The 26417-nt window shown below is 36.7% G+C and overlaps 1 protein-coding gene and 1 long non-coding RNA gene across 3 annotated transcripts; both read left to right on the forward strand.

The window, feature by feature from the left end:
* Positions 1-1911: 1911 nt before the first annotated feature.
* On the forward strand, positions 1912-12658 carry LOC129268415 (transcription factor Sox-6-like). Its single transcript, XM_054905963.2, has 5 exons — positions 1912-1966; positions 4430-4608; positions 5289-5364; positions 5686-5850; positions 7639-12658. The coding sequence occupies exons 1-5, from the start codon at positions 1954-1956 to the stop codon at positions 8022-8024; spliced, it is 819 nt and encodes a 272-aa protein (XP_054761938.1). The 5' UTR covers positions 1912-1953; the 3' UTR covers positions 8025-12658.
* Positions 12659-19599: 6941 nt separating this feature from the next.
* LOC135155473 (uncharacterized) lies at positions 19600-26081 on the forward strand. Of its 2 annotated transcripts, none has more exons than XR_010294625.1 (4): positions 19600-21532; positions 23110-23258; positions 24348-24460; positions 25398-26081. It is a non-coding gene; the product is annotated as an uncharacterized LOC135155473 (long non-coding RNA). The 2 variants fall into 2 exon arrangements; XR_010294626.1 differs by lacking the exon at positions 19600-21532 and adding an exon at positions 21633-21815 and having other exon boundaries at positions 25398-26050.
* The last annotated feature ends 336 nt before the right edge of the window (positions 26082-26417 follow it).

Raw genomic sequence — 26417 nt, forward strand, 5'->3', positions numbered from 1 at the left:
AAAGGGGGACGTGTCACTCGAGGAACGTCGAGCTTAATCTCGTACATCGCGCTGAATGCACTTCCCAGGGCATGCCTTGTCGTAATGTACAAGGCGGATTAACTGGGCTCATCTGGGAGAAAAGTTAAAATCGTGCTTTCTCATGCCCCGACAACCATTCCAAACATTCATTCATTCTATTAATCTGACAGATAATCTCTTATGGACCTGTTGTGATCCCAGTTGGAGTAATAGGGGTGGAAGAGAGGGGGGATTTATGGTGGATCGTGAGCGATAGAGGGAGAGAGGAGGGAAGAGTGCGGGGCTGGGAGTTTGACAACACGACAGGGGGAAATAAAAATAAGGGAGGTCTTTAACATGCACTCTCTCGGAAGTATGGGAATGCGAGAGATAAGGCCCGGCTGGTACCTGTGACATAAAGATAGGGCTCCCTCGTTAGGCCAGCTGTCAGGTTCCTAATTGACCGCATGAATGCCAGGATATCCTGTATTGTCAACGACTACTACTGACTTAACCTTGCGCAGAGTGTGCTCATGAATATGCATGAGCTGTGCAGTGTGAATGTGTATACTACTGATGAAGAGTTGAACAAACTTGCTCATGAATATGCATAAGCTGTGCAGGGTGAATTAGTACAACTGAAAAATGGGTTGAACAACTTCTTTATGAATATGAATGAGCTTGACAAGCTAACTGGCTGACCCTTGTTCAAACTTTTTCATGAATATGCATGAACTCTACCTGCTCAGTGAATTCTACTCACTTGAATAACCTTTTACAAAATGTTTGCATGAATATTCATTCACTGTACATGGTGGATAAGTACTACCGATGGGTAGATGCACAATCTTGCTCATGAATATGCATGAGCTGTATAGGTTTAATGTGGACGACTTGCGGAACCATATTCATACTGTTCATGAATACTCATGACATTTACAGCTAAGTGGATAGTACTGACCATGTCCAAGTGTTATATACAATGATCATGACTGAGTTAACTTTGTGTAAGAAAAAGTGAATGAATTGTATATTTATGAGGACATAAATATAACATGAGATTTACACTATAAACTCAATGGGTGATTTCAAGTCTGGTGTTGTCCTTGGTGTTGGTGTTGAAATTTAAATTGCTTCCCCTATCTCAAAAACTTATTCAGAGTTTGTAAAACTGATCCAGATCACATTATTGACATCTCAACAACTAGTGAGTGACTTTTCGGGACCATCTTCATTTTATTTTTAGTTTTATAATCATGTAAAAATTGACCTAACACCACCACCAAAAGGTCAACACTGAACTTGAAATCACCCAATGAGGACTCTTCACTTTTCACACAAGTGCACATGAATATGCATGAGCTTTAGAATCTTAATGACATGAATCCTAAATGTCAGAATTTCTATTAAATCTGATAAAAATGTAGCCCTTGTGCTGCCTGATTTCCTTACACGTTTGAACTACACAAAATTTCACACCCCCTGGCCCGTATTTTGAAGTCGGGTTTAAGTTAGAACATGGTCTACCTCTGTGCTAAAATTATGGGGAGCCAAGTATTCAAAAATTCTGTTTCTATTGAGTATTTCTTATGTTTAATGTTTTGCTTTCATAATGAAGAAAAATACATAAAAATACTTAATTTATCATTCCCAAACAATTATGAACAATTTGGGTGTCATATGAGTTACATGTAATAGATTGGATGTGTACTGTTAGGGATTTGTGCCAGCATTTGGCTCTCCATAGTTAAACCACAACTTTAAACCAGGGTTCAATTTAAACCCGAGTTCAGAATACGGGCCCCTAAATCTATTCTTGAAATGCGTATTTACTTGGTTAACTTTGCATCATAATTCTATGAATATTTAACAAGTAATGAATATTCATATTAATCTTGTAACACAGCTCACCTCCCCCTTCTGAGTCTGAGACGCGCCGAGGAATCCTTGGGCATGCTGCAGTTTGGTGAGACAGGGGTCATAGGTCAATTGGCATGTCTTTTGAGCATCCGGGTTTAGAATCAAGGAATTAATCCTCCCCGCTACCTTGCATCCCAATTCATTTGCATTTTAGAATCAATCATTCCCCTTTTTTCAAATGATTTTCTATTGATTTCAAGTAGAAATTTGATTTTACCTTGAGCTTAGTTATCAACACTTACAGTGGTGTACATGTAGCTGCTGTCAAGTTGTAAGCATAAATTCATGCATAAAGCTGATTTGCATTCCTCGATTCATTGGCGTAAATCCATGACGTCATGTTATTCATGTGTGGGGGGGGGGGGGATAAAACAAAAGATCACCCCTCCCCCACGAGTTTCACCACTTGGATTTACGCCCATGCCTTGATTTACTTTGCTTATGAATCTGTAGCCTCGAACAGTGTATGAATGGATACTATTTTCAGTTTGAATTATTATGATTGGAAAATGAATATTCATGCCATTGCTGATTCCTTAGATGCTTGCAGCATGCCCAAATCATTTGAACGCTCCTATTGTGAAGGGTGTCTCACAAACACCAATATTGACTGAAATCTCTGTTCACTGTTCCAAGCAATGCTTTCAGTCCCTCTCATTTTCTTACCCACTCTCTTTTCTTGCCTTCTTCCATTCCTTCCTGCTCTTCAATTTCTTTCTCCTCTCCTTTATGTTTAATCCTCTCCTTTATGTTTAATCCTCTTCTTCCATTACCCTCTCCTTTCTTATTCCTCTCCTTACATTCTTATTTTTCTGACTTAGAGACTTGCTCTCTTTTTACTATCTTGTTACCCCTGTTCCTTACTTTCCTACCACTCTCCTTACTTTCCTACCAGTCTCCTTACTTTCCTACCACTCTCCTTACTTTCCTACCACTCTCCTTACTTTCCTGCCACTCTCCTTACTTTCCTACCACTCTTCTTCCTATTTTTCTACCACTCTCCTTACTTTCCTACCAGTCTCCTTACTTTCCTACCACTCTCCTTACTTTCCTACCACTCTCCTTACTTTCCTACCAGTCTCCTTACTTTCCTACCACTCTCCTTACTTTCCTACCACTCTCCTTACTTTCCTACCACTCTCCTTACTTTCCTGCCACTCTCCTTACTTTCCTACCACTCTTCTTCCTATTTTTCTACCACTCTCCTTACTTTCCTACCACTCTCCTTACTTTCCTGCCACTCTCCTTACTTTCCTACCACTCTTCTTCCTATTTTTCTACCACTCTCCTTACTTTCCTACCAGTCTCCTTACGTTCCTACCACTCTCCTTACTTTCCTACCACTCTCCTTACTTTCCTACCAGTCTCCTTACTTTCCTACCACTCTCCTTACTTTCCTACCACTCTCCTTACTTTCCTACCACTCTCCTTACTTTCCTGCCACTCTCCTTACTTTCCTACCACTCTTCTTCCTATTTTTCGACCACTCTCCTTACTTTCCTACCAGTCTCCTTACTTTCCTACCACTCTCCTTACTTTCCTACCAGTCTTCTTACTTTCCTACCACTCTCCTTACTTTCCTACCAGTCTTCTTACTTTCCTACCACTCTCCTTACTTTCCTACCACTCTCCTTACTTTCCTACCACTCTCTTTACTTTCCTACCACTCTCCTTTCCTACCACTCTCCTTACTTTCCTACCAGTCTCCTTACTTTCCTACCAGTCTCCTTACTTTCCTAACACTCTTCTTACTTTCCCACCACCCTTCTTACTTTCTCACCCCTCTCCTTACTTTCCTACCACTCTCCTTACTTTCCTACCAGTCTTCTTACTTTCCTACCACTCTCCTTACTTTCCTACCACTCTCCTTACTTTCCTGCCACTCTCCTTACTTTCCTACCACTCTTCTTCCTATTTTTCTACCACTCTCCTTACTTTCCTACCACTCTCCTTACTTTCCTGCCACTCTCCTTACTTTCCTACCACTCTTCTTCCTATTTTTCTACCACTCTCCTTACTTTCCTGCCACTCTCCTTACTTTCCTACCACTCTTCTTCCTATTTTTCTACCACTCTCCTTACTTTCCTACCAGTCTCCTTACTTTCCTACCACTCTCCTTACTTTCCTACCACTCTCCTTACTTTCCTACCAGTCTCCTTACTTTCCTACCACTCTCCTTACTTTCCTACCACTTTCCTTACTTTCCCACCACCCTTCTTACTTTCTCACCCCTCTCTTTACTTTCTGACTTTTTTCCTTTTGATACTTCCTTACCCCTCTCTAACTTTTTGAACTATCTGTTTACTCTCTTACCCCCTTTCTATACCCTCCCCAATTTTTCTTACCCCTCTCCTAACTTTCTTACCCCTCTCCAAACTTTTTTACCCCTCTCGTTTTTCCCCTTTCCCTTTGCAAATTTCCTATATTTTTGTATCTGTATCTTTTTCTTGGTTCTGTCCTTAGTTTCTTGTTTTTAAATTATTCATCTTCCCCTCTTATCCCTTCTTAGCTGGTTCTCTGGCCGATGCTCTACACCGTGTCAACGCAGATGGCCATTATGTGGACAGATCACCATCAGATAAGGAACAGATAGCACTTGATACGCTCACAAACCAACTACCAATCAGATCCTACTCTTCTAGTGACATCACAATGGGAAATACAAGTGGCAGTGAAGATGAAGATATGGTAAGCTAAACTGTGATCCTGGGAAGCACTTCGTGAAGCAAACAAACCAAAGATCTGTTATAAGCTACTGAAATCCTTGCATCTGATTGGCTCAGAGCAAATTTGTCAGTAAAAATCAATTGCTTCAAGAAATCCTTTCATTTATTATATATATAACTTATGAAAAAAAAATCACAGATCATGCATTATATTATGACACAGAAATTTGCATTTACTTTCAAATTTCAAACAATGTTTCTGATTGGTTGATAGTGGATATGCGTAACAATATGTGCATACAACAAAGATCTGATTGGTCATTTCATAGGAGTTAGTCATTTTGTGATTGATTGCAAGCTTTAGTGGTACTGTACAAGCCCAGGTTTAAAGTATATTTGTTGTGCATTATCACCGCAGAGCAGCATGTGATCAAATATAAGGTTAGATTATGTTTTTCAAGAGGAGAGTGTATGAATGTGTTTTTAAAAAAGAGAAGGTTATGTCATGCAGATTGTTCTTAGGAGGTGTTTAGAAAGAAGGTTTTCATAGCAGGAGATTATGGAAAATGAGAAATTAATGTCAAATCTTGATCCTTTTTGCTTGAGCCAGTATGATAAGTTACAGCTTTGATTTGGCCTCCTGTATCTGTGCCCAGATCTGAAATTGATAACGGAGTTTGGTTTCCTTTTTTTTTCGTACAGTTAAGCAGAAAGGGAATAGTGATTGATCTTACTGAAGAGGATGAGAGACCGAAGATCGATATCCAGGTTGATCATGGTAAGTTTAAAGCGTCATCGTGGGCGTCGTCATCACCATCATCAACTTCATCATTACCATGATCATCATCATTATCATCGTTGTCATCATCATCATTACAACACCATCATCATCACCATCACGTCATCATCATCATCACATCATTATCATCATCACATCGTCGTCATCATCATCATCACCATCACCACCACCATCACCACCACCACCGTCATCCGCATGTTTTAATTAAGTCTCTTTATTACTCATCCGATCACTTTTTGTTCGTGATAAGTCAACCATCACTCTGAATCCCAACGTCTCTGTCTTTTCATCTCTCTACAGCGGGAACGATAGCTCGCATGTACCGGGATTCCCGCAAGGCCGAAGCCAGCAAACCTCACATCAAGCGACCGATGAACGCCTTCATGGTGTGGGCCAAAGAGGAAAGGAGAAAGATCTTAGCCAGGCATCCTGACATGCACAACTCCAACATCAGCAAAATATTGGGTAAAATAACATTCACAATTATTCGTAGCCTAAGATCATCACACCAGCAACTTCTTAAGACACGTGTAGCATATGGTGCACAAGCTTTCTCTGCCTCAGCACCTTCTCTCTGGGATAATTTGCCGTTATATTTAAGAATGATACCATCTCTGGAGACCTTCAAATCTAAACTGAAGTCTTATCTTTTCTAACAGTATTAGTTATTGGCACTTTGACACTCATCCAAACTTTCTTTCTTTCTTTTCTTGTGCGCCTCGGAATAGAATATTTCTAGATAGATGGCGCGATATAAATGCCTATTATTATTATTATTATAAGTAACTTGATTCACAAAGGATGTAGGTTGTTTTGAATCCATGGTTGTACAATTTTTGTAGATCATATACTGTCAAACTGGTAATATTAATGTTTTTCCTCAGGTTTTCAGCCCTCAGAAAAATTAGTAATCGCCAGTCAACCTAAGATAAATAATTCCCACATACTTTTTCAAAGCCTGGTGTATCTATACACTATCCCACTCATAAACCTATAATATTTCTGTGCAGGGTGCAAGTTGGAGACTGGTGAATAGAAAAAAAGCATCATGAAATAATTCGTACTATCGTATTTATAAATGATTGAATGTTGGAAGACTATTGAATATGGAGACAAATAAATGTTGAATAAAAAATAGCATCATGGAATAGTTTTTACTATCCCATTATGAAAACATTTGATTTTTCTATATTGGTTCCAAGTTGAAGACTGCATTGAATAAAAGATAGCATCATGGAATGATATAGATATATGGACTGCTATGAGAGGCATGGTTACTGGGTACCGCACTGGCCAGACCATGCCCTCGGGCATAGTCGCCTTGCGGCCCCCTTGTGCCGAAAAACAACCAATCAGAGGAAAGGATTATTTGCCATTCTTAAAGAGAGGTTTATAATACACATTATACAACACACGTATAGATCCTTGACAGCTGATTGGATGAAAGCGTGTCACATGACATTCAGAGGAATCAGCTATAGCACGCTAAGATATGCTAGCCGTGCTATAGTCGACTATTGCACGCTCGTGCTCTAGTCGACTATAGCACGCTTAAGTAAATGAGCCAGCACTGCAAAATCCCTGGGCACACTGAACCCATTGATAGCCCAGTACACGTTAAGTGAATTAGCGCAGGACATTAGCGGTATACGCGCGTGATCACTTTTTTGTATATCTCTGACCGATGCACGTAGCACTGCGCATACACGTTGCTAAGCTGAACACAATGCGCGTACGTACGTTGCTAAGCAAATTATTCCGAGGGTACGGCTGCGTACCTTCTGGGTTTTATGGAATTCATTCACAAATTAGACTTCATGGATCTATGACTTTATGGATCTATGTTGAAAGTACTTGACTCTCCTGGGATTACTGGAGTAAATCTACTCGACGCTCAAAAGACAACATTGTAAGCAAAACAAGACCTAATGCGCGTTAGTCATATACTACACCTATAGATCTAGCCTATCTAGATCTAGTCTAAAGTGTAAGCTATCGGTGTTGTATAAAACAAATATTCAATGTTGTATTCGTGCGACGTTCCGAATATTACATTCGTTGCAAGTTGATACAGCCTATTCAACTCCGCTTCGCGTCGTTGAATAGACTCAACTTGCACACTCATGCAATATTCGGAACGATCGCACTCATCAACATTGAATATTTGTATACTATTGAATGTTGAATTAATGAACAAACATGGAATAGTTTTTACTATCTTACTCATCATAAACATTTGTTGATTTTATGTAGGTTCCAAATGGAAGACGATGTCCAATGCAGAGAAGCAGCCCTACTACGAAGAACAGGCGAGACTAAGCAAGGCACATCTTGAAAAATACCCCGATTACAAATACAAGCCACGCCCAAAGCGCACGTGCATAATCGACGGCAAGAAACTCAAGATCGGCGAATACAAGGCTCTCATGCGAGCCAAGCGTCAGGAGGTGAGACACGTCTATTACACGCGCGATGGGGAGCATATGATTAGGGCGCCCTCTATCGCCACGACGCTGAACACACCGACGTTTCCGTTGCTGGATTCATCAGGCGGGTATACGCTAGCTGGTATCAGGCCTCCTACCATGGTCGACACCTCGTCGTACGAATCGGAAAATGGAATCTCGTCAGATCGATAGCGACCATGCGTCCCATTTTCGTTCATTATTTTTACAAATAAGTTTGTAAAATGTATGATTTCTTTTTGTTTTGTTTTATACTCGTAATTATTTTTATCAAATGTTTCTAATAGACTGCAATGCTGCTTTAGAATGTCCTGTGAATGTACACACATTCCGCCTACCTTACATCAAGGCGGAACATGCATATTCAATAAAGAAATTTCACAGCAAAGCGAAGCGTTAACGGATAGGTCAGCTCAGTAAATATCATAGATGGACTGTATGTATCTATACATGTACTGTTCTAATTTTTTGAATTGTGGTTATTGGAGTAATATAAGAAGTTAGCAGTGTACAGCAGCTTGTAGTCTATTATGAACTTGATCATGTGACCACCCACCTGACATACATCACCTGACAAGAACGCATAGAATGCGTTCACATATACTATTTATGATAGAAAGGAGATGAACTATTTATTTCTTGCAGCTATTTTTTTGACATATTTATCTGTATTATCCAGCTTAGTGCGTGTCAAATATAAGGAGAAGTATCTTGAAAGAATAAACGACTGATCATCCGAACGCATCTTTGCTGACTGGTCGTTATTTTTCAATAACGTTACGATTCTCGTTTAGTATGTTTTCAAAATCGTTTGTATTTCTTTCTTATAATTGACTTGAACTACGCAATAGTTCTTAAATGATAATTGGAACAGGACTTCCTCGTATTAAATATGTTTGTATCGTTGTATATACTGTAGTTGTGGATGCTCAAATTTTTTTTATTTGGGTTGTGTTTGTACAAAAATTCTAAAATACAGTCGAAAAAAAAAAACGATAAAAAACGGAAGAGGAACTACTTTGACGTAACAAGTAAGACGTGCAAGAATTACGTTTGCAACTGAATCGACGCAAATTGATTGATCAGCTGTAAGATTAAGATGGTGAGGATGTTGATGGGAGTATAGATTATCATGACGGCTTTTTATACCATACCTCATACGTTTCATGTGGTTTTAAACGGTGTGATATTTGTGACTATTGCATGGTGTAACGCATAATATATAGTGTGATTGAACGTGTCTATGGACTAGATAGTAGAAATGCGTATTTGTGGCAGTGCTAGTGGTAGACTGAAGAATTATAACAGAGCATGGTGATATTGGAAATATATATAAATATAAATATATCTATCATGGGTGGACACAGTGACTGTTGTCTTAATAGTATTGATGAATATGTATGAGCTAGAATGACGAATTGTGGATTGTGATTATACACATCATGAATTATGCATTAGTTGTCATGAATTATTTATGAGGCCTCCAACCATGCTGTTCGTGTAGTGGAATACCATGATGTTCCTTTTCGGCCCGTTATGTACGTGTAGATCTCGTTAGCCTGGTGACACTTTTTCTCAAACAAATTTAGTTTCCATTTTTGAGAAAATTGAACTTTTTATGCTCGATTTTTCACCTTGATTCTTTAGTATAAGTTTGTGACTCTTGTACATATAGTATTTACCATTTTTTATAGTACACTAGTTAGGCTGTATTTTTGGTATTTCATATAATTTATATATTTACACACAGAAGTGACCTGTATTAGATTCCCCAACTCTTTATAATGCTACATATTACAATGTGTAAGCATGATCAGTCCCGTAGCATTATTTTGGCGTCGTTTTATTTGCCCCATCCCTAATCTTGCCTGCTCGTGTTTTGCAGTATTTTTGTATTGTATTCACCCATGGTTGTATTCATTTCTGTTGACCCTGTTTTGATTTTTTTGACATTTTGTTTACTTTACCCCTTTAGAACGCCAGTACCATTTCAATCTTCATAATCCAGACTCACATGTCAATTTCTCACCACTTTTTCCCCCTTTTTTATACATATTTTTTTTCAGTGTTAAAAAGATGTGAGTAATTTTCATTTTCTTGTAAGTGACACAAAAATGCATTATGGAAGATATTAGACCCTTTTACTTTCAGCTATTTAAAGGAAATCATTGTACATCCTCAAATTGGCAATATAATGTGTGAATCGATGTCGTGGTGTTAAACAATGTGCTTCTGTCTATTGGAATGTGTGGAGAAAGTGTTAGTGTCAAAATGATAATCTTGCATTCGATAATCTACGTGTAATATACATGGACATGTGACATAAATGCAAATATTAGTCTTAGATACTAGTAGTGTAACGTACTATAGTAAAACTCAGAACTGTAGATTGTACACTGTAAGATCTTTGGTGTTAAGTGCAACACCAGATAGTGTCATGAGAGTGCTGCATCCTTAGGTGTTAAAATACACCAATGAATTTGACCAGAACACTAAACAGATTGAATGTGTTGTTATACATTACACCAATGGAAGTTAAACTAACACCATGAATTGAACACTGGTGTAAAGTGTTTGGTGTGGTCCTCTCTGAATACCCACTGGTTTAGTGTTAACACCATGGTTTTTGCAAAGTGTGTTTGTGCTTGATCGTCCTACCCCTAGCATTTTCTGTGGATTATGTGGCGTAGAAATATCTTATTCTGTCTTGCCCGTGTCGTCATGGAAATGTAGGTCGTGAGGTCATTGTTATGGCAACCCTTCCGACGCTGTTTTCTACAAAATGCCTCATTTAAAAAAAAAATTTACAGCTATAATTGAATTCCTATTTTAGATTTATTTACGCTTTTTTGTGGGGGTCGAATATTAAAAAAGTGGAAAAATAACAATTCAGTTTCTCATTACTATTGAATTATTAGAATATTTCAAGTTTTATAATAAGAATTATTCCCAGCCCTCTTTTTACTCATATTTATATTTCTTAAAACAGGATTATCAAAAAATCATCAATCAAATTTTTGTATTTTTCTTTGCTCTGAAAGAAACCACATTGTTGAAGAAAAACAAATTATACCTACATTTCTTGAACAGTATTGTAGTCAGCTCCGGCAACAAGAATTGACCAAAAAGCAGTTGGCTAAGAGTCTCAACATTTCTATTAAATCAGTTTAACCCGACTATTCTTGGCAGAAAAGTTAGGGAAATTATATAAGGTTGATGTTACAAATTTATTGATATTTCTGTTTCTAACTCTTCAAGTGAATTATGGGTAGCAGGTCTACCGGTATCAACGCAACCCTGTCCATTTACGATTGTCGTGATTTTTCAGCTGAGCGTGCTAGTTTGTTGCATAACAGTCCGTGGTTGTCAATTAATGTAGAGACAGTGTTTTATCAAAGCTTAGCGGTACTCATGCATGTAAAAGAAAAACACAAAAACACCAGTTTAAATTTTGTAAGTCAGCCTGGTAACTATATAGGAAAACACCAAGTATTTGGAGCTAACACCAGACAGGCGTTTTAATAACACCCATGAGTGCTAAAACAGCCCTGATTGGAGTGTTTGATGCTGCAAATTTGGAAAATAGCATTAAACATAGACATACTGAAGCTTGTAGAAAAGCTCATCAGAGTAAAATCGCATGAATGACCAGAACGCTAGATCGAAACAGTATATACTGCATATATGATAGAAGTGAAAGATTGATTTGATTAGATTCTTAACTGGTTTCGTTTCAAAGCTTATATGGCATCTTACTTTTTAGTTACCAAGCTGGTTTTCAATTAACTCTGGCGTTTTTGCGGTGCATCTACGTCTACGAGAGGAGGAGATAATCTTGTGTTTTTATGTTGTCAGTTACAGATCGTGTCTATGAGAGAAATAGATTTACTTATCACAAAGCCAATATAGATTATTTAGAGTTTTTGACTACGTTGCTTCTACCTCAATAATATCTATATTAATAAATCTAAGGTATGTATTAAGACCGCCTTCTCCTTTTGCTTGTCTCATTTTGAGGAATTCGAAGAAAGGTAGAGAGAAAATGTAATATAGTCTGTTTGCAGCCAAAACACATTACTGTAACAAAGCCCTTCTGGCATTGAACTGGTATCGAACTTAATGGCATTTTTGTCAAAGTGTTTGGCTGACTCAAAAGCCCCCAGTTACAATTGAGTATATTAAGAATGACCCAGAATTCCAGACATAAGTGCCCAGAATGAAAGAAAAACTAATTAAAACATTGGACAAAAAAAACAATCTTTTCTTTCTTGATTTACATGAAATGAACACGATTCGGGTTCTTCTTATATACATATATTCAATTATTTTTGCTTATATTACTATAAAGAAAAGACTTCTATTAAATGTGTATTTCGACATTGAAAAACAGATGTCAATGTGAGTCCTAAGTATTTTGGAAGTCTATTAATCTGTAACATAATATTGACAATTCATGAGGAGAAATATGATCAGTTATGGTATTGTTTTTTTGTTTTGTTTAATTTTCAACTTACACCTGAAAGCATTGTGAGAGCCAAAAGTTTTTTCATGTTTCCAAAACTTTATTATAACTTGTGCCAAACTACAGAGCAGATTTATTTTACCATATGAAATATTTGATTGAAAAGTTTTTTTCTTCTGTTGTAAATCAAGTTTGGATGAATTTATTATGTAATAATGATGTTATTTGTTTAAGTGTTTCTGTTCCCAAGTAAAACAATATTTCAAAGGTGATACAACCTGAAATTGATATCTTTATTACTTCTCCGTTCTTCCTCGTGTAAAGATTAAATAAATGACCAAAGCAATTAATTAGTGGTATATTTTTTATTCTGTCAAAATGACTTTAATGACTAACTTAAGCACTAAGAGAAAATCTGTCAAGCTTTATAACTCCCACAAAGTCAATTGCTACCTCAAATACAAGTTTATTTTGCTCACAAATACCTCGTTATACACATATATCATTTCATTCTGATCAATGGTTATTGGCCTTCGCCTCCCCCCCCCCCCATCGCCAACACCCGGAAAACAAAACTGATATGCTCAAGTGCAAATGGTTTTAAGTGCCATATAACCTGTACAAAAGCTTTGCTTTGACGCTCGTATATAGTATTGACGGTGCTGATCGAATCAGAGCTAAAATTAGAAATGACTGCATTTATCGTACATAACACTGTACTTGTCTGTGTAGTGAATAATTAATTCACGATGATAAAATAAATTCTTTCAAGTTTCATAGCAGCTGACGTTGCTGAAGTGAGCATTCGTTCTGTCTTAAAAGAAGGGGGAGTTCACCCTGACACAAAAGTTGGTTTTAATCAAAGCAGAAAAATGAGGGACTTGTATGAGTGAAGATTCATGAGTTATACTTTCTTTTTCAAAGTCTTTATTTTGAATCGTCCAATGACAGAAGCTGCCCCGTTTCTCATGAGATATGAAGTCCCATCATTTTCAGTTTTCTGAGAAAATTACACTTCATGGAATTCTCCAAGAAAAATTACATTTTAGGAATTTTCTAAGATTTTCTGCATTTATCATATGGCGTAAGGAGAGCTGCTCACATTATGTAACAATTTTGAAGAATGAAAAAAATTCCCACACTCTGTCGTTCTTCGATGGAGTTTCACCGAATCTTCATCAATAGGTTCTCTATTATTCCTGCTTTCATGAAAACAAACTTTAGGACAGGGTGAACTTTCCCTTTGACTAATTCGTTAATAATCGATGTCAGTTTGATAAGGGTTATTCTGTTCTTTATTTCAACCACTTCAGTTGATTAACTGTACATGATATACCCAGTTATGTACATAGTGTCATCTATATACATCATACACATCATCTGTGTTGTTATTTTTTAATCATATTTCTTTGTGAATAAACATTTTTATAATTGCGATCATGGATTTCTATAATTTTATGTGTTTAGCTGGTATATTTAAGTTTGTCTTGATATTAGCTTATGTTGCGGGCAGTCATCATTTTATTTACAAGTATGTGTTAATATTAAGAGTATGGGACATATTAGAATGAAAGTAAATTGCTAAAAAACGAAATACACGAAGTTTAATAATGGTGATTAAGATATATCACTCCGTAAATGTCTCCGGTAATTCCTCTTATCATCACACATGTAGATAGTTTGGTAAATTTGTCTACACGGAAATAACTCCTTTAACAGAACTTTCTTTTCATTTTTTTTCAACAATTCTCTCTCTTTATCATTTTCTCTATATCCAAGTAGAGGAAACTCTTATATACTAATCCTTCTTTAGAAAAACAAATCACATCAAAATGATGTGGTATATGAGAACTGTAATTGAAATGAAAAAAAGCATCTTGATCTCGAAAACACAAGCTTGTTCTCCCACCAGAATATGTAGTTATTGTACGATGAATTGTTTTAGAGTTAGTGAAAGATGTATATCAAATTATTATTGTTATTATTACACTGCAAAATCATTGGTGTTAATTTAACACCAGCCTGACACCCATATCGGAATACACCATGGAAGTGTTGACAGAGCACCAGTCTAGAATCAAACCAATGCTGATTTAACACTGGTGTTTTCCTATATAGATACCGGGTTGGTGTTAGATTAACACCGGTATTTTTGCGGTGTACTGTTCAAATATGTTTTTGTGTTGGAACTCCAAGTGTGCCATTATCATCTCTTCATTTTATCCTTCTGTAAATATTTCTTATTTCATTTATCTTGAGAGGTGTTGTGTGAAGTATTACGGGTTAAAATATGTTATACTGTGGGTTACATGGGCAAGGGTGCTATGACCGTGTCATATTAAGGGTGCGTCTATACTCACATTTTGAATGGGTCAGAACCTGGCAAGGGTATGTCTATACTTTACCTTTTCATGCATTAAAACTGAGTTTCAAAGCACTCATTCTGCCTCTGAAAAAAGTAAGTATGAACACAGCCTCAGAGTGTTCTTAAGAATGAACTTGCTCTTTTAAAGTATTTTCATTATTTGTAATACCCTGGTAAATGCCATCGTAAATTGTACAATGAAGGGGAAAAAGGGTTTGATCGATTTACCTGGGAGTAAAAACAAACCATTATGTTTGAAATTTGGATAGAATTATGAATATTCATGAGCAGTCACATGACTTAGGCTTGCATAAAAGCAGCCATCTTGGATCGATGTAATACAGTGCTACAATTGAGACCCACCTACATGTACTTAATGAAATGATAATCATGTCCGTAAATGGACATTATTTTAGGTTTGCTTAAAGTATAAGCACAAAGGTTATGACAAAAAAAAATGATGTGTTTATGAATGCTTTGTAATTAAGTATTCTATTTTCTTCAAACGATACCCTAATTATCCTCTTACATGTACAGTATAGCACAATCATGGTCTTGCAAAAAAACAAAAATAACTAATTGTGCATTCATCATCTGAAATAATTGCATGTCAAATTTTCATTTCTACAAATCATGGCATGTGTTAATGTCACGAGATGAAAAAAAAGGACATTTGGAGCGTTATGTCATGAAATTGTTAATTTCATTTTCAAATGCACTTTTTAATTTTATCTCATTTTGCATTTTCCCTTCAAATGTAAACAAATTATACAATATCGGTGCTCAAACCTACATGTACACCAAAAAAAAATGAAACCGGATATTGATAGAGTGAATTTGGTGTAAATGTTCCATTTGAATAAAGGTTCGAGTAAACGAATATGTTCATGTTTATGGAGATGTGTAATAAATGTATGGGGTGCTAATAAAGCTGCTTGTTTAACTTCAATTATGAATTATTTTATTTGTATTGCCAAAATTAGTTTTTTAAGTGTTTAAATAGAAGGAAATAACATAGCAGCATTTTATGAGGGTGCTCTGACATATCGCCAATCACTCTGTAACTCAGGATTGAGGTTACAAAAATATATAAAATGAGTATTACAGCGCATGATCATAACAAACCATACATTATCTGATGTTAGACTGTCAACGACGGAGGGTGGCGGAGTCACAGGTTTGGTTTTCCAATAGGTAATCATATACGTTGCTATGTTGGGCAAACACCTAGCCAAACAAAACCTATTACCTCTATGAAATCACATTTGATTCCTGTGAATCTGTGAAAGATTTATGATACATGCTATGACCGCCAATCACCCTCTCGATACCACCAAGCTGTACTGTAATACCTATATGTAAGCTTACCTAACCTTATATTTTGTTTTTATCATATTATGTCTCTTTAATAGTATCATTTGTGAATATTTTTGTTTACTTTTATTTGCTCCCCCTGAAGAGAACGACAATGATCTAATGTACCTGTTACCTGTAGACTGGTTGTATTTGTGCTGCCATAGGCTATTATGTATTCTTCTCTACGAAATGGGAGGAAAAAAAAAATAATGGAAAAAAAATGACATTGAAAAAAAATGAATAAAATTGACAGAGTATGGAAAATGTTGGAGTGTGAAACTTGTGTTTTATCTTGGTTTTTGACGAGTGTGTCTTGTATGAGTTCTTAAGATAAGGCTTTATTCTGAAGATAAGGCTTTGTTCTTACGATAAGGCTTCGTTCTTGAGAAAAGGCCTCATTCTTAATGTGAGTTTCATCTGGGTTTTTGATGATTGTGTCTTGTATGAGTTCCTAAGTGGAGGCTTTATTATTAAGATAAGGTATCATTCTTAAGATAAGACTTCATTCTTAAGTTAATTAATTCTTAAGATTAGGTATCATCTTAAGATAAGGTATAATTCTTAATTCTTAAGATAAGGCTTCATTCTTAAGATAAGGTATCATATTTAAGATAAGGCGTCATTCTTAAGATAAGGCTTCATTTTTAAGATAAAACTTTGTTCTTAAGATAAGACGTTCATAAGATATGGCTTCATTCTTAAAATAGGTCTTCGTTCTTAAGATAAGGTATCATTCTTAAGACTACATTCTTAAGTTAATTCTTAAGATAAGGCTTCATTCTTAAAATAGGGCTTCGTTCTTAAGATAAGGTATCATTTTTAAAAGAAGGTATTAAGATAAGGCTTCGGTTTTTTTTACAAGACTTCGTTCTTAAGATAAGACGTTCATAAGATATGGCTTCATTCTTATAATAGGGCTTCGTTCTCAATATAAGGTATAATTCTTAAGATAAGGTATCATTCTTAAGATAAGACTTCATTCTTTAGGGTCACCCTTTCTTATGCTACATGACAATCACAATGTAGCTGACTTAGCAACATGGGACTAGTGCGACAGAAGATGATGTGTGCATAATGAGCCCAAAATTTTGAGGGGGCCATGACAGGGCGTATGAGGCAAAATTTCTGAAAAGTTGTGAGAGAGCAAATTGGGTGAGCAACATTTTTACCTCTGTAATGCATAAAATATAATCTAACATAATATTCAGAAAAGAATATTATAATTCATCCTTTTCTTATCATTTTCTTGTTTTTCTTAGTGGTATTTTTTTTTTTTTTTTTTTTTTTTTTTTTGGGGGGGGGTCCATGGCCCCCAAGCGCCCCATCTGATTGCTAGTGAGTATTTGTATCCCCCCAAAAGGAAATGTGACATAGGAAATGACACTATGTCATATGAACACATAATCATATATGACTGTAAAGAGCATCTTCTCCCAAATAATTTGATACCATATGAATGAGGTATGTTTTCACGCTTGGATAATCATTAGGTATTCTTTGCAGTGATGAAAAATTTTGATTTGTGCCAAAGTAAGGCATGACTGCAATGAACGAATCCAGATGTTAATGATGTCATAATCCTACATGAATTAGTAAACATGTTTGCAATTGTGTTTATTAAAGAGTTATAATGTAAATAATGGAAAAGATATTTTGAAACATATTTTAATGCAACCCTTGTAGGATTATGACATCATTGACATCTGGATTCATTCATTGCAGTCATGCCTTACTTAGGCGCAAGTCAAGATTTACATCACTGCACAGAATACCTCCTGATCATCCATGCGTTAACACATACTACATAAATATGGTATCAAATTATTTGGGAGAACATACTCTTTCAGGCATGTGTTCATGACATATTTTTCTTTTTAATTGGGGATTTATGAGGTGTGATTTTTTTTACCTCACACGGTAGTAGGAAATAAACAATGTCAAAAGTGAAAGTTAAATGATCTATCTGGAGATTCTTTAAAATTATAAGTAAAATGAAATTTGCATTATATAATATGCCTAAAATACTTGTTAATTAGAGAGCGGAGTGAATGAGCAGAGCTTTTGGCCCGTATTCTGAAGTCAGGATTAACTTAAACTCAGGTTTAAAGTTGTAGTTTAAGTATGGGAAGCCAAAAGTATCAAAATTTTTATTAAGTTGTATGTTTCTTGTGTTTACTGTGCTCTTTCCTGATTCATCGATGGTGAAGACAATCATCTATTTATACTTCCTAGACAATCATGAATGATTTGAGAGCCAAGTAAGCTGAAGTATGATATCTCTACTGTTAGTGATTTATGTAACAATTGGCTATCCATACTTAAACCACAACTTTAAACCTGAGTTTAAGTTAAACCTGCTATCAGAATACGAGCCATTGTGTTTTGAGAATGGGAAGTTAATTAAATGGCATTTTTAATGATGAATGCATATGACCTTTTCAATGATGCCAGTTGTTTGAAGATCAAAAAATGATGATATTTAAATTCTGATGGATTATGGTGGATCGGGGGGGGGGGGGGGTTCAGAGGGGTTCACTGGATCTCCCGGGGAGCGTTTTATCAAGGTTTTAGTCTGACAAGTTGTCAGTTATGACCACTGGCGGATCCAAGGGGCGGGGGCAAAGCCTGCCCGTGCCCCCCCCCCCCCCTTTGAGAGGCACAATTCAAATTTGTAATGTAAAAATACCGTTGAAACAGAACTGTACGTGCCCCTTCCCTTTTGAAAGTGATGACCTCTTTTTTTTTCTTTGGCTTGTCAAATTTTTCCTCGGAAAAATGTGCCCCCCTTTTGGAAATACTGGATCCGCCCCTGGATATGACAGCTTTCATTGATTTTGATGAACTCAAAAGTGCAGTTCCTTTCGTAGTATTGGATAAAACATCATCCTTTGGCATCCCCAGGTTCCTGTTTCAATTCTGTAATCAGGGGCGGATCCAGGATTTTCCAAAGGAGGGGGGCACATGCATTTCCCCCCAGGAAAATTTGACAAGCAAAAAAAAAGAAAAAAAAAAGAAAAAGGTCCTCACTTTCAAACGGAAGGGGGTGGGGGGGGGGGGGGGCGTCAAGGGCTGACTGTGCCCCCTGGATCAGCCTTTGATAATAACAATTGTAACTAGTTCAAAGCTACTTAAATAATTCAATTTGATTTGCTGATTGTAAACTTGTTATAGAAACTCTGCATTTGTTAACAAGCCTTTATCAAACAGGGAGTTTTACAGAGTATACCATGGATTATGAATTTATGATTTAATTATATTCTCAGAACGTCATTGATATTTTACTGGATTATATCAACATTTTAATTATCTAAATTATGACAAAGTAATAATCATTAAAATATGTCGTAAATATACTATATGGATTATAACAATAGCAATCACAGATGATATTGATATTTCTACAATAATACTTCCAGATTATATAGCAAAAGGGTGAAAAGCCAATAATTTTATGGGAGTGAAAATAGACATATTTATAGAAAAATCACAATCTAATTTTTGTTAAATAATTTTTCTTATTTTCATTTTAGGGGAAGCGAGTTTGCAACCACCGTACCGTAAAAGTTTGTGACCAATCAAATCTCATCCTTTTGAAATATGCAAATATCTAAAGCCGCTGTATTTCAAAATACTGAACAACAGCTGACATTTAACGGCGTAATTCTGCTTTCTAAATCGAATTTAATCATTGATGCCAAGTGGTATGTTATTCCTTAGAATTTATTGTATGACATTCTGAAGTTGATTTTTGCTTGTAATATTCATATGTAAAATCTAAGGTGTGTTTTCTTATGACATGTTCGTCGCGATTTTTGTCAGTCGCTCGCGCCAGCACAGCCGTCAGGCCTGCGCCTGCCGACGACCGAAGGGGCAGCTATCCGGCACGGCCCGGAGCTCAGGACTCGTCCTAACCCAGAGAGCTCCCGCCCGCGCAGCGGGCGGGAGCCCAGAAGCTTACCGTGTATTTTACCATTGTCACCGGACAAGGGTGATTTATGGTCTAAATATTTCTCCAAATGAATTGTGAAAACAGAAAGTATACAATTATCACGATTATATGGATGAAGGTCTAACGAGTGGCAGATTCCTGACATCTGGGCACAGTCTGGAACCTCAAAAAAACGAAAAGTTCTCTCCTTCTACCCCGTCTCGATCGGCCATTTTTGTTAAAAATCGTAACAAAATGGCCGATCGAGACTGGGCGGGAGCTCTCTGGGTTAGACTCGTCCGTGTTAATAGTCAAACATAGACAGCTGGCAGCCGTCTGTTTCGAGGAGTTTTTTAAATTTAACATTTAAAAAAAAAAATTTCTCCTCATACACAGACGGCTCGCTATCGTGCAATTTTTGTCTTTAATGAATCAAACTTTTGAAAATTAACGCAACCGAAATGCAAATTAATAATAATAATATTCCCTCTTGCCTCTTCTTGGCAATAATTGCCAAAAAACGGGGAAAATCAAGTTAAAAGGAACAAAAACAGTGACTTACCTCTGCTGTCGCGCAACTTCACTGCCCTGTTTTATCCGAACTTAATACACATAAACATATGGCCATTGAGTCCCCTGTGCTGCCTGTAGTACAGATCGCGCTAGAAGTACTAGAACTTCGGTCTCTGTATTTGGTGAGTGAAGCCAACGGAGTTCAGCTGAACAACCAACAACAGAGACCGAAGCTTTTGGTCTAAGTCAAACATAGATATAGTACTCTTCTTCTTTGGGCAGTAGAGCCAGAGGCGCTGGTCAGAAAATTGGGATTGTCCCAGTTTACAGGGACTGTCTCAGTTTTCAAAGATTTCTCCACACAAGAAATCTAGGAAAGTTCATTCACCTGTCAATAGGGTGTCTGGAGAAAAAAATTATTTTTCTTATTTCAAGAAAATATCACATTTTCTTTGTGAATTTGAAGAGAAATGACCTTCCTTCAGACTAACAGAAATGTAACATTTAAAAAAAAAATCCAATTATAGGCTGCAAAAAAGAAGAAAGAAATTAGGTCAATTTTCAGTATTTCTCTGCCATAAGCCCATAGGCCCGTATTCTGAAGTCGGGTTTAACTTAAACCTCAGGTTTAAGTCCGGTCTAACTCCAGTCTAAATCTCACTTTAGACCGCGGGTTTAAGAATTCACTTTCTGAAGTCCGGTTTAACTTAAAACCTCGGTCTAAGTCGAGTCTAACTTGCGCAAAATTTAGACTCCGCCTAGGGGTAGTTTAAACCATGGTTTAACTTTCAAAATGGCTGATCTGCTAGCTGCCTTGCGACGGGGAGAGCAAATGCTCGAATGGAATCAAAGACAGATCGAAAGGCCATTGGTGGAAAGGAAAAACCCCTTTCATATTTATGAGAACAACGAATTTCTGCAGCGGTATCGCTTCACGAAGCAAACTGCGTTACACATTATCGAGGAACTGACGCCAGCTTTGGAGAGACACACAAGTCGCACTAATGCGGTGCCAGAGCACCTTCAAGTTCTCACCGCCATGCGTTTTTACGCAGTTGGTAAGTCGATCAGCATTTACATTCTTTTGATCATTAGATCTAACATCGTTTATTTTCATAAACTTAGAATTATTGTAGAAAAGTGGTAGGCCTAGTTGAATCATCGCTCAAAATGACTCACCCTGCAGCGTAGCGCGCTCTGCATGTGATCGATAATCAGCTGTTCTGATCAGTTGATCATCGATAATAGCATCCACGAGTTAGCCAAGTCAACCACGATGTTACGGGAACTGTCGAATCGAATGCCAAGCAAATAGCTGTACCTGTAACGTTAGTTGTAATTGTAAGTTTAAGTGTTAGAATTCTAAGTGGTGATGATGATGATAACGAAATTGAGCTTTTTGAGGTATGGCATGAAGTTTTGGTCTGCGTGCATGGCATTTATTTTGAATAAACCCAGGCCAGGGACAGGTTATCGTACGCACTGGTTTTCCTTCTCAGTGCACCGCTAGTGCCCGTACTACAATCCTTCTAACCAGCCAGGGGCCAGGCAGGGAGCTCCGGCCGGAGCCCAGTAGCCCACCGTGCATAAATACACATACTCACGGGACTAGGGTATGTGGTCACACCGTCACAATAACTTGGAAAGAAAATTGTGAAAACAGAAATTATGCACTTACCACGATTATATGAATGAAGGTCTATCATCGTGTGTCAGCATCCTGACATCGAGGCACAGACTGGAACCTCTAAAAACCCTGAAAAATTGTCATGATGTACCTGACACCTCTCCTTTCATTTTCAAAATTCTTAACAAAATGGCTGATCGAATCTGGGGTAGAAATACGAGGAGAGGTATCGCAACATTGATTTTTATGATTTTCAGCTGTATTTTCAAGGTTATTATTATTATGAAAGAATAGTTCCTTATTAAGTACCCTAACTAAAACTGCAAAAAACCTGATTAGGGAACTCTTTATCAGTTTATGAGAAAATCCATTTTGAAATGTGTTGCAAAGTACATCCTGTATATGCATGATTTAATATGCTTCTTATGAAGCACAAAGATTTGGAAGAATTTCACGGTCAAATGAATTTGAGTTCAAATATTTTATGTAGCTTAAAGTAGAACAAAAGCAGCGAAAAAATAGGTTCACTGACAGATGGTATACTATATTATCACTTGGTCTAATCATCAGATGGGCTAACAACATTTGGGCTTAACCCACTTAGTCCAATTTGCTTTTGGTCTAATGACCACTTGGTCTAATATCCAATTAGTCTAATCAACTCTAATGACCACTTGGTCTCATGGCCACTTGACCATGTGGTATTAGACCATCCGATAATTCACCAAAAATACACGGGGGTGGCGGGTGAATTCGCCCTGGAAATGCCTAAAGTCGCCCTCGAATCACCCAAAATCATGTTTTCGGGGGCAACATAAAATCTTTATGTCGCCCCCAAAATAATTGCCCAGTGATAACAACTTAGCGGCCTACGAGCGCCATATAGGCCGTGGGCCGAACGATCAAAAGTGCTTTAGTTTTTAACTTTTGCTTCAGTTGACCCTGAGGTATTTTTGATATACTATGTGTTTCTAAGGGGCAATTTTATTTTCATTTCATTTTCTGTAGGCAGTATGCAATCACAATGGACTGCTAATCAACCTTGTTGCCAGGTGGCCAGGAGCAACTCATGATTCCAAAATATTCAGAGAATGCCAACTGAAAAAAAATCTTGAACGAGAAAGTCATGAAGAAAAATGGCTTCTTGGCGACAGTGGGTAAGTATTGAATTGTTTGCATAATATTAATACACATACTTTATTAACATGTCATCGTACAACAACAATTTATTTCGTTCCAGTTTTCACATATATGGCTATGGTTTGGCTCAGGGACCTCGAGAAGGATATTATTGATAAAGCTTTGGAATTGCACCTAATAATTCCTCACCAAAGATTAAATAAGTTTGCAAAATTTCAAGGATTATAAATTTCCAAGAAGGTTGCAGCTAATCCAGTTCATAAATGTAGTAGTACACAAAAGGGAAATTATGTTGCAACCTTATTGGTTTAAATGGGTGGGGGTGGTACAGGGTACAAGCTGCAGAGAAAGTGAACCATTTTTGTAAAGTATTGTAACCTTGTAAAAATAAAAAGAGTGAATTACCTAGACCAAATTCAAAGCACCTTATCAAAATGTACTGTTGTCTTGTTTATTTAAAACCTTCTCAAGTATGGAAGAACCATGTTTTTTAACTGTTATGATGAAATCACAGGAAAGGTTAGCAATTGAACATTTTGTATTGCTTAAGGGTGTTAATTTCTAGTTTTACCTTTATCTTATTTCTGGCTGTGATATCATGCATTAAAACAAAAAGTGTTATTTTATGGCCATTTACAAGTTAACATTTAGGTATGAAGTGCATAGTTCCATATTTCTATAAAGATTTTGGAAAACAGTGCGGGGGCTGAAAAATATGAAATGGCCATCTGGTACCGTTATGATTTTTTGCATGGTCAGCCCGCTAACTGTAAAAACCTTTCCGCTGACCCTGCAGTTAACATGCACCCCCCACCCCCCAATCCATTTAGCACTACTTGCTCATGTGTATGTACATACAAGCTACATTGTGAGGAATAATTTCACTTTTTAAGTTTCTCAGCCAGAGCATATGCCATTTACTATTGTTTGTATTTTTATTAACATAATAAAAACTTGAACCCTTCATTTACCCCCTTCTATATGAAACCTGGTAATCAAAAGATGTTTTATTTCCTGTTTTTAGACATGTACACATACATGTGAGAAGAAATACCAGATTATGGCAAATATTTTAATTAGTTATTTCAATACTATTTTTCCTTCAGGTGGAGGCTACAACCAAACTTTTCAGACAGACATGAGATACAAAGTTACACAAGTATAAATGGTTGAAGGTTTAGGAGAGCCAGACAAGAAGGCAGGAAATGTGATGTCACTTGTAAGTTAAAACACTCTTAATTATGACTGCCTCACTTTGGCGAAGAAAGTAAAGTCACATTAAAAAAAAAAATTACTGGTACTGCTCTCTTCTTTATTTGGCCTACTTAAATATTTGAAAACAATGACATCTATAAGTGCTTAGATGCTTAATGGATTAATGGTGATATTTCTTGGACAGTTGTAAAACAACCAATATCAATCAATGCTAGATGGTGTGACTTGCTTTCTATTGCCAAAGTAGTAAATGAATGTTCCATTGTTCTGCATTCCTATTAGACCCCCCCCCCCCCGTCCCATCACCATCTGCTTTGTCTGGGAGTAACACTGGAAGATTACCCCCCCCAAAAAAAAAAAAAAAAAAAAAAAATCTCTTGTAGGCCTGTATAAATGTAATGCCTACAAAAGCAGTCATGAAACCTCACTAATTCAAATTTGATCTTGGTAGGGGGGGGGGGGGTGCCTAAGGATCTTGCCTGTTGATTGTGCACTCGCTTCAGAAATCATGCTGCTGTTCCTGATGTTTTTTTTTATTTTTATTTAATATGATAACATGACTCTTGCATGAAATCAGCATTTGGCTCAAGAAATAAAGACCAAATGTGATAATTTTGGATTTTGACTCCCTTTCTTTTGTAAACCAATGAGAAAATCCCAAGTCATTTAAATCAATTGTGTATAAAAAAGAGGAAATTTTAATCATTTTCTTATGCATTTGTTTGTTATTAACTTTTTTATTTTCATTGTTTAATAAGGCTTTGGTGACAATATTTTAACCACTTAGAACTTAAAGTTCTTATTTCAAACATTAGAAATAAAAAATGTAAGTTTTAACAATGATAATTAAATTAAGAATAAATGACTGATATCAATAATGATGGAAATTGATATCTTTATTAATAAAATATCACATGCTCTATACATTAAATCCATTTCAGTTACTTCAATGAACATGGACAGCAGCAGGAGCAACAACAGCATCAGCAGCCGAAACTACAACTGCAGTAAGAGTTGCAACAACCACACCGACAACATCAACAGCAGCAGGAGCTCCAACAACCATGCAGGGAACATCGGGCGCAACATAAATAACTTCATCAAGAGATGCAACAACCACAGTGGTAAACATCAACAGCAGTAGCAACAATGACAGTAGAAACAAAGCCAGCAGCAAGGATTCTAACAAGCAATCATACAAGCAACAACACAAGCGACAACATCAATAAATGCATCAGGAGATGCAACAGCCACACTCGTAAACAGCAGCAGGAGCAGCGATGACAACAGCAACCACACAGGCAACACCTTGAGCAACGTCAGTAGCAAAAATAACTTATTGCACCAGGAGATGCAACAACCACACCCACAACACCAAGAGCAGCAAAAACAAACAGCAATTCCAGCAATCACGATGACAACAGCAGCAGCAACACCAACAACGCTAATGAACATTGAAAAAACTTGTACAAAAGTCAATGAGGTCGCATTTTTCAGACATTATCAGACATTGATTAAAAAGTGCACAATAATTTATTTGGGTTAAAGAAAATTATGTTTGAAAAAATGTGTACATTTGAAGATGTTTACTATGTATTGATTGATATAATATAGTTTTGAAGATGAAAATATTATTCTTGAAATGTCTACTTTTTATTTGTCATTGACTAAAAATAAATACATTTTCTTTGAATTTTCTCAATGAAATGAAAAATAAGCAATTTATTAAAATGTTATATTCAAAATCAACTGAAATTGATCGATTTTAGCTGCAAAGGCCCTCAAAAGGCTGATTAGTCGGTGAAAATAAGTTTTGTCGGTAGGTGAAGGCCACCGACGAAATTAGTCGGTGGTTTCCAATAATTTGTCGGAGAAAATCACCGATAAATTTTGATGAAATGGAATTTAGTCGGTGATGGCAAAATTGTCGGTGAAAATGAAATTAGTCGGTGAAAATCACA

Source organism: Lytechinus pictus, chromosome 9, assembly GCF_037042905.1.
Source record: "Lytechinus pictus isolate F3 Inbred chromosome 9, Lp3.0, whole genome shotgun sequence".
In the NCBI taxonomy this organism is placed as follows: domain Eukaryota; kingdom Metazoa; phylum Echinodermata; class Echinoidea; order Temnopleuroida; family Toxopneustidae; genus Lytechinus; species Lytechinus pictus.